This window comes from Populus trichocarpa, chromosome 14, assembly GCF_000002775.5.
Source record: "Populus trichocarpa isolate Nisqually-1 chromosome 14, P.trichocarpa_v4.1, whole genome shotgun sequence".
Lineage (NCBI taxonomy): Eukaryota > Viridiplantae > Streptophyta > Magnoliopsida > Malpighiales > Salicaceae > Populus > Populus trichocarpa.
This window is the reverse complement of record NC_037298.2, coordinates 13,534,417-13,543,039: the sequence shown is the minus strand read 5'-3', so window position 1 is coordinate 13,543,039 and position 8,623 is coordinate 13,534,417. Positions and strand designations below refer to the sequence as shown.

At 36.5% G+C, this 8,623-nt stretch overlaps 3 protein-coding genes across 3 annotated transcripts; 2 read left to right on the top strand and 1 right to left on the bottom strand.

Annotated features, from left to right (window-relative positions):
* The first annotated feature begins 910 nt into the window (after positions 1 to 910).
* LOC7463385 (late embryogenesis abundant protein 6) lies at positions 911 to 1,850 on the top strand. The gene is made up of 2 exons (XM_002321211.3): positions 911 to 1,078; positions 1,162 to 1,850. Exons 1-2 carry the CDS (start codon positions 1,001 to 1,003, stop codon positions 1,561 to 1,563), a joined length of 480 nt encoding a protein of 159 aa, XP_002321247.1. The 5' UTR covers positions 911 to 1,000; the 3' UTR covers positions 1,564 to 1,850.
* Positions 1,851 to 2,849: 999 nt separating this feature from the next.
* Positions 2,850 to 4,327, top strand: LOC7469384 (heavy metal-associated isoprenylated plant protein 4). Its single transcript, XM_024584937.2, has 4 exons — positions 2,850 to 3,171; positions 3,267 to 3,454; positions 3,586 to 3,673; positions 3,776 to 4,327. The coding sequence occupies exons 1-4, from the start codon at positions 3,057 to 3,059 to the stop codon at positions 4,189 to 4,191; spliced, it is 807 nt and encodes a 268-aa protein (XP_024440705.1). The 5' UTR covers positions 2,850 to 3,056; the 3' UTR covers positions 4,192 to 4,327.
* A 377-nt stretch (positions 4,328 to 4,704) lies between these two features.
* On the bottom strand, positions 4,705 to 8,564 carry LOC7469383 (uncharacterized). Its single transcript, XM_024585029.2, has 11 exons — positions 7,204 to 8,564; positions 6,972 to 7,082; positions 6,756 to 6,788; positions 6,463 to 6,655; positions 6,184 to 6,362; positions 5,947 to 6,083; positions 5,761 to 5,856; positions 5,582 to 5,651; positions 5,396 to 5,473; positions 5,161 to 5,293; positions 4,705 to 5,061 (listed from the first exon to the last, which is right to left on the bottom strand). The coding sequence occupies exons 1-11, from the start codon at positions 8,095 to 8,097 to the stop codon at positions 4,937 to 4,939; spliced, it is 2,049 nt and encodes a 682-aa protein (XP_024440797.1). The 5' UTR covers positions 8,098 to 8,564; the 3' UTR covers positions 4,705 to 4,936.
* Positions 8,565 to 8,623: the final 59 nt, after the last annotated feature.

The window sequence follows — 8,623 nt, the reverse complement described above, 5'->3', positions numbered from 1 at the left end:
ACACACATTAAGAACCATTAGTCAGAAATTAAACCGGGATAATTAATTAAGTGTGACTTGATTGAAAATAAATTTAGAAATTAAGCACTATAATGTATTTAATTCAGGAATTACAATTCTAGTCCTAGAATAATTAATAAGGGACTTGATTGATTAAATTTATATAATTATCCTTAAATAATATATAAATATTATTTAAGAGGAAAATAAATATTTTATTAATTATAGGGTTTTTAATGTTCTCTATAAATATAAAGTTATGCCTCTTATTTTTTAAAAATTATCTATTAGACAAGAAAGCTATATAAATCATAAAATAAAGCACTCTAGACATAGGAATCACTTTCTTCTAAATAGTGATTTAGAAGATTTTTCACTGGTGGTTTGTGTGGATTACTGTTAGAGGCCAAATAATTTAATAACTTATAGTTTGTGACAACCCAACTTTCAAAAAAATATTTAAAACTAAAGAAGATTAAATTTTTAAATAACTCTAATATTATATAACAAGATATTATTAACTTTCAAATAATTTTATTTTATTATTTTAGCTGCCTGTATGAATTTCGGTAACCCCAATATTATTATTACAGGAACTCTGCCTGGCTGGTGCAAATAAAATAATTCTGCAGACTAAATTCACATAAATAGATTAATTTGTGGATTTGGTTCAGTTGATAAATTCAACGAGCGACTCGGACTTGGATTGGAGGACCTTTATAATTTGGAAGCAGCGTCATCGCCGGTGCCGGTGTGGATGACTAACTGAGCACAGAATAATCCGTGGCCATGCCCATTCACTGAGCCACAAATTGGTAGTAGGTAATACACGATACAGGGCTACGAATCTGACACTTGTCAACCTAATTAGGGCAAATCTTGGCTGTATATAACTGCAACATTTGTGTTGAGACAGCAATGCTAAAATTTAAGAAAAGAAGAAAGTAGGCAGTAGTACTTGGAATTAAGGTGAGTTGATCATCAGATTAGTAGAGAGAAAATGCAGGCTGTGAAGGATAAACTACATGATATGACCGCCATGCGCCAGGCCAAGGCTGAAGCAAAGGCCGAGGAGAAGGTAATGATTAATTAGTACGTACTACGTATAATCAGTGTTTGTTTGCTAATTACTGTATATGGTTAATAATATAATTTATGCAGGCGGAGAAGGAATTGGCAAAAGCCCGGATCGATGTTGCTCATGAGGTCCGATTGGCGAGAGAGGCCGAGGCAGAAATGGAGCTGCATGTGGCCAAGGCTGGGCAAAGGGTTGAGAGGGAGATTGCAAAGCATGAATTCAATGAGAATAATATTGTGCCTCAAAATAATAATATTAATATGGATGGCAAGGTCTACAACCACGGATCTCAAAATGATGATCCCAGAAGCTATGGAGATGGATATGCTTCTCAAACTGACAACTACTGCGGCGGCGGCGGCGGCAATATTAATAGTAATGCCGCCACTACCAATCTCACAGGGGCTCCAGCTGATGCCACTGCTGCTGCAAATTATACCAGTGCTGGTCGTGCTGCTTCGTTTCCTCACAATGAACGCTTGTGAACTAGTTCTGTTCTGTCGTCTCTGATATCAAATATTGATTCGTCTCTTCTCTCATGGACGTTTCAGTTCAATAACAAGCCAGTCCGATCAAAATTAACTGGTCGTTTATATTAAAGCTATCTATGTTGATTTTAATTCAGTAATTAATAGCTGCTTCCTTCCTTTAATTTTTCCATTTTCTGCTTCATTTTATTTCACGTACGATATATAATTGTCTTTTGTAATTTCATCACTCCACGTAGTAGTGATAATGCAATGATATTTGTACGTCTTGATAATTTTATTAATCCCCGCCCCATCAAATCTACGAGTGTAAATATTGAATCGCAAAAAAAATTAATAAATAAAAAGAAGATTGTAAATATGAATCTTGAATTTATAATTCTATTTTGAAAAAAAAACATATTATGACTGTATTTTAAAAAGACTACAAAACCTTTAAATATATTAGAAAACTCTACCTCTGCCAGAAAACAATTAAAAATTTAAAAATATAAATGAAATAAAAAAAGAAATTCAAAATTAAACATGAGATAAAAAAAACAAAAAAAATTAATAAAAACCATCGGAGCATCAGCACTCGAAAAGCAATTCTAGAAAATTTGATGGTCTTTTCAATGATGCAATAGCTTCTATAAAAAAAATTACCCGTAAAATCACCTATAAAAATTTAAATTCGATCCAATAATCATATCTACTGTTATCATAGTTTTAAGAAGTTAAATAATTCTGGACTTTTCAATTATTTTTTTAAATATATTCAATCTAGACAGTAATTTCATATCCTCGGCCAAATACACTGAATCACCTATTACAAAATCTTTAATTAATTTTATGCATGGGAAAAAAATAGAATTAATTATGTGTAAGATAAGTCTTATATCGAGAAAATTAACTAGGTAGAGTACAAGAAATGTTTTTCAATGTGCACTCCACGCTAGCAATGATTATATATCAGATCATCATTTGAAAGAAATTACCAGAGATTGAAAGAAATTAACCACGAAAATAGGTTGAGACTGACTAAAATATGAGGTACAGTTGCGATTAGGTTTAAAGTATGGATCGAGCAAGCAAGCGGCTGTACCTTGTCAATGGCGTCTTCATCGTGCCTCTCTGTCTCTTGCTTTATAAGCAACTAAAAATAAAATTAATTAGGTGCTCACGTACTCTTCCTCTAAACCACCACACTTCTCCTCCCTCTCTCGTGGTCAAATATACCCGCCCACTAATTGTACGTACGTTTTTCTTCTTGTCAAATGTCAAAGTTGCTGTTGAACCACCCAGCAAATCTCACCAACATGCATGCTTCTAGTTAAATTCATTACTCTCTTCCTGTTTTATTTTACACCGATAATCAATCCGCTCATGTTTCTTTAGCTTGCTAGCAATAGCCATCATTGCCGGCGCCTCAGCCCCTATCAGATCAACTTAGACTTGTGGTTGGCCGGCACCGAGTACATGTAATAACAGCTAGCAACAAGATCAAGAACATGGCCGAAGCTGCCAAAGTAGCTGAGAAAGATGTGATCACCGCTGTCTACAAAGTTAACCTGCACTGCCAGCAATGTGCACGGGATATCAAGAAGCCTCTTCTGTCCACCCAAGGTGCGTGCATGCATGCATAGTTAATTGAGGTGGAGAATTGATTAGTCTTCGCTTAACTCTCAAAATTAATATGTAAATGCAATGAATGCATGCAGGGGTTCACAGCGTGGAGGCTGATGCTGAGAAGTCCGAAATCAAGGTTAAAGGGGTGATTGACGTGATAAAAATACACAAACTACTAGAGAAATTGAGCAAGAAAAAGGTTGAGCTGGTTTCACCATTGGTTAAGGTCACAGAATCTGTAACGGAGAAGAAGGAAGTAAAGGTTGAAGCCAAACCAGCTGTAAGCATATATATATATATAGATTAATTGATGTTTAAGACGCAATTATCACAGCTCTATCTTTAATTCATTTCCATGTAAATATGCTGAGCTAACAATGATTTTAATTATATCTGTGTTCTATTTTGAAGCCAAAATTAAGCACCCATTCTATAAAGGTTCACTTGCACTGTGATAAATGTGAGAAAGATCTGCGCGATAAGTTACTGAAGCACAGAAGTAAGGATTTCTTCTCTTCTTTTTTTCCTTTCTTAATCAACAATGATGTTAATTCGGACTTAATTCAAACATTATATAATTATTAGTAAAATTATTATGAAGGTATTTACAGTGTGAAGACGGACATGAAAGCACAGACTATAACAGTTGACGGAACAATGGAGGGTGATAAACTAGTAGCTTACATGCGAAAGAAGGTGCACAAAAATGCAGAGATTATACCCCCAAAATCTGAGAAAATGGAGGAAAAGAAAGAAAAGCCAAAAGTCGAGGCTAAACCCAAAGAAGAAAAGGCTGAAATGGTGGAATTCAAGGCAGAGAAGAAAGAAGAAAAGGCTGAAATGGTGGAATTCAAGGCAGAGAAGACAGTGGAGGTAAAGACTACAGAGAGAGTTGCGCCTTATGTTGTTAACTATGTCTATGCTCCTCAGTTTTTTAGTGGTGAAAATCCACATGACTATGTCTATGCTCCTCAGTTATTTAGTGATGAAAATCCACATGCTTGTTTTATAATGTAGAAGATTCACAAATTAATTTTATATATGTGTGTGTGTGTTTGCATTTAATGCCTTAAATGGATACTAATATTGTAGATCCGCCGAAGGGTTTTCTTTTGAATTATAAAAAAGAGCTACGAACTTGAGAATTCTTGTAGCGAAAGGGACACCTAGTTTTGCAATAATTCATAAATATGTTTTGTTTCTTTTTATGCATATTTTTGTAATTAATTAGTAAGGTATCTTTGGATTATCCCTCACATCAACCGAGATATAAATCAATTATTTTTTTTTATTTTTTATTAATATGGGTGTTAAGGTCAACTTGCGCGTACCTCGACTAATCTTACAGATTCTAAAATTAGCACCTATATAAATCTCTAGTACAGAAATTGAATTTAAGATTTCATGCCCTTCTTCAAATTCTTATCACTTCGCCACCATGGGCCACCATGGTTAATCCATCACTTTTTGAACTATACAAGTCAGAGTGGAATATATGTTTTGTGCTATGTAGACACTTGCTACTTCATCTGGAAAATAACAAAATCGAAGGAGCCTTTTTTTGTTCATGATGCACCCAGCTATTATATATATATATATATGCAGAACAAATTAAAGCGCAGTACCTTTCTCATGACATCATTTTTATTACATAATTATGCATGTACTTGTTTAAGAAAATCGTCCAATCCGTCTGCGTGATATACAGAAAACGCAATCTGTACAAACAGTACTGCCACATATGATTTTCCGCAAGAAAGGATCATATCTCACTGTGTGTGTGAGAGAGAGAGATTAATGAAGCTCCTTCATGGTCATCATCATGCTGAATGCTTTTGTTATTCGTGACTGATATCTTGTAGAAGCTCATAAATTTTGCTATGAACTCTGTATAAGAAAAAAAAAAACGATCAAATTAACATATATAGCACTGAGAAATAACACTGAATTTTTCTAGTGATAGTTTTTTTTCTTCTGTTTTTTTACCTTCAATCCTCACAAAAAGGTGATCAGCATTTTTCCTTGCCGGATCATGAAGCCTTTTACCAGCCTCCTCATGTCGACTGCGCAGAAATATCAGTTCGTTCTCACTGATCTCTAACATGTTTCCATCATTTCTCTGGTGCATGATGAGAACAAGAATTAAGAATGTAATAACATAAGCTTATAAGATAATTAAAACATATATATATATATATATATGCGCGCTTAATTCTCATACATTGTAGTCCTTATGTAGACCGTCGAGTTGGAGCTGAAATGGCTCATCCAAATGCTTCTTCAGTTCTCCAAGAAGGGACTGTATCAGGGATGATCTGTTTAGTCAGTATATATCAGAGCCTATGATCTGAATCACTACCTACACTGAATTTTGAGAAATTAAATAGGAAAGTTCCTAGCTACCTACCTCGAAAAAGAAATCAGGAGATACATCATGCTCTATCAGATTTTGAAGCTTCCCACGGATGATATACAGCCTGTTGTTAAGCAAAACTTGTGCAAATTAATTAGCAGCCATCATTTTCTTTATCTCTAATATACCTTAATTAGTTGGCAAAGACAACAGTTCCCAGCTGAATCACGTACTGTTTTGGGCTTTGCTCTTCAACCATATCCTTGGCGATATTTGCAATATCATCTTCCCATCCAGTCAGGATTTCTTGATCTTCTGTGAAGGGATAACTTCAAGCAGGAAAACAGGGTATAAATTAATTAATTACATTAATGAAGACAAGGATATTAAACATTAAGAGTAATTATACATTACTTCACCTTCCGTGCCAGGAGGCTTCAAATGATCGGATGGCTTGACGAAGGTTGTTCTTAGATTTGTCAGCAATCTTTTCAGCCAATGGATATGGCAATTCTATGGCTTCTTGTTCAGCTATGAATTCCAAAACTTGAACAACCTATTTATAAAGTTAACACGTTTGTAAAAGAAAGAAAGAGATTAATCGTAGCCAGCTAGCTAGTAGATATAGTAATATTCCAGTGCTAATATATAGTCACCTCTCTTTTTGAAGGTGGCAAAAGCTGGACAACAGTGCAAAGTGATCTAATTGGTTGAAGCCTTGAGACATCGTTGCAGCAGAAGAAAAATTTACTGAATCCTTTATACCTCTCCAGCACCCACTTAATATAGAGGAGGGCATCTGTAGATAGCATGTCTGCCTCGTACAAAATAATTGCTGCAAATATATATTGTCATTTTTTTTATTTTTTCAAGAAAAAACCAGTAGGGATCTTGGTTTTTAATTGAATATATCATAGGAATAAAAATAGAAATACCTCGGCAGTCATCAAGTCTTGACTTTGGATTAATAGGGTTGTTGGAAATAATCCTCTTATTATGATTATTATGTGTTTCCTTGATGAGCTCAACAATGACTTGCTTTTCATAGCCTTTGAGATCAGAGAGATTGACTTCTACGTGTTGGGAGGATACCTTCACTCTTACCTGTATACTTCCAATCTGTTCCCCCTGCATGCCATGCACGGCCACCATAATCATCATTTTTTATTTTTAATTAATTTATTAATTAATTACCAGATATATGTATATTAATTGAGAGATTAACCACCTTCAAGTTGAATGACTTGCATTCTTCCCTCGCCTGTGAAGGCATGAAGAAAAACATAAAGAATTCAATGAATTGTTTGTCCGAGCACGTAAGTGGGTTTAATTAAGATTAATCAAGAAAAAAGAATTAAGCAGTGCGTGTATGAATGAAGGGCAATTAGTGTGTACTAATTAATATTAATTATGAAGGTTAAAAACTCAAAAAAAAAAAAAAAACCTGCACTCTCTCCTGTCCAAAGGCTTCCTGAAGCATGGCCCTTATCATGGTTCTCTTTCCAACGCCTGCAGGTCCTTCAAATATGAAATGGTTGCAATCAAAGTCCCTCATCTGTAAATTTTATATATATAGAACGGATTATTTGGCTGTAATGACTCAAAACGCCTCTGGTTAGTAATTAAATTGATCACTCCCACTTGTAATAAATAAAAGAGAGAAGAACAAAACTCACGACACCCTGCATCCTAATGGCTTGATCTCGATTGCAGATGAAATCTTTCAAGGCTTTGGGCTGGTACTTGTTTGCCAACGTAAACTTCCTGTCAATATTCATCACGTCATGAGTACTTGGACAGTCCAGTATGTCACGATGATCATCATTTGTTAGAGATGGTGCTGCAGCAGGTGGTTTTGATTCTGATACTCTCTCCCTCAATGGCTTCTCTTCAGTAACAACTCGTAAGGCATTAACGTCACGCGTCTCCTTCTCTAAGGTCGTCCTGCCTGATGTTTGAGAAGAGAAGGAGGAGGCAGAATGACTGGGAGCTGCAGGTCTTGGCTTCATAGGTTTAATTTTGTCAGTGCTGGTAGCAATTACTGCAGCCGGGGCATTGTTCTCCTTGCCCTTGACGTTGTTAGATTTAGAGGAAATCGAAAAGCAAGAACTCCACTCTTGCATCTTAAAGATGAAAGTTGAAAGAGAAGAGGAAGTGACGGCTGTGGCATGGCTTTCACGGCAGGGACTGGTTGGGGGTGTTGGCAAATGATGTCTCTCGCGGCTGATGATGAGGGAATAATCGACGAGGCCCTTGTAATAGGGACTGCATTTTGCGTTCTTGTCATGGAGGATGTTAATGGCTTCTTGTCTTCTATTATGTGCCTCGAGACTCTCCTCGGTTAAGTTGGAGTGCCTGGATGACCAATCTGTGCTCTTCCTTTCTGGGAGGATGAAGGTGCCTAGTTTGCCGATGTTACTCCAAGCTTGCCAGTAGGACGACTTGGAGGAGTGATTAGAGTACGCAGATTGGTTGGACGGAGGTAGACGGGGGGCGGCTTTGGATGGTGATGATGTACATGACAGGTAGGGATCGGAAGTGGACTGAGGGATTGCTGGACTCGGCGGCATGGCATAATTTTCGGAGCTGAGATTTCTGTTTGTCCTGGGAAGAGGAGGTGGGGGTGACACTAACTATGGCAAAACATAGGATTATGTGTAAATCAATTTGATTTTGAAGGATATTCCAAAGAATGGCGATTGCATCTATGATCAACAAACGGGTATAATATTTACTTTATTATAACACCACTGCTGATCCGCGGGACTCTTGCGACACGAACTATGCAGAAACTGGAGTTCGACAAAGCACCAGCCTTCAGGTCGTCCATGCCTCTGTCAGAGCATGAATTTTAAGCTACAGAAATCGCTCTTGACCTGTTTGATAAGAATTCCCTTCTTGATTTGATTCCTCCTCGTGAACTGGTTGATTATCTGATTTTCTATTAGAAGCGTTGCTCTATTGAAAAGTGCTAGTGTGTAAAGGGTTCCCAATTTAGCTCTCTATTTTGCCCTTCGCTGTCCTCGAAAAAGTGTTACAGTGAAGCCAAGGCAAAAGAAGTGCTCAAACTCTAGGTTCTTGTAATGGATGGGTGGA

Coding starts and splice junctions, on each gene's coding strand:
- LOC7469383 (XM_024585029.2), bottom strand. CDS start 8,097: ATGCCGCCGAGTCCAGCAATCCCTCAGTCCACTTCCGATCCCTACCTG. Junction 5,652..5,760: donor GAAGAGCAAAGCCCAAAACA/GTACGTGATTCA, acceptor GCTTAACAACAG/GCTGTATATCATCCGTGGGA. Junction 5,474..5,581: donor CTCCTGATTTCTTTTTCGAG/GTAGGTAGCTAG, acceptor TCCCTGATACAG/TCCCTTCTTGGAGAACTGAA.
- LOC7463385 (XM_002321211.3), top strand. CDS start 1,001: ATGCAGGCTGTGAAGGATAAACTACATGATATGACCGCCATGCGCCAG. Junction 1,079..1,161: donor AAGCAAAGGCCGAGGAGAAG/GTAATGATTAAT, acceptor TAATTTATGCAG/GCGGAGAAGGAATTGGCAAA.
- LOC7469384 (XM_024584937.2), top strand. CDS start 3,057: ATGGCCGAAGCTGCCAAAGTAGCTGAGAAAGATGTGATCACCGCTGTC. Junction 3,172..3,266: donor GCCTCTTCTGTCCACCCAAG/GTGCGTGCATGC, acceptor GAATGCATGCAG/GGGTTCACAGCGTGGAGGCT. Junction 3,455..3,585: donor AGGTTGAAGCCAAACCAGCT/GTAAGCATATAT, acceptor TCTATTTTGAAG/CCAAAATTAAGCACCCATTC.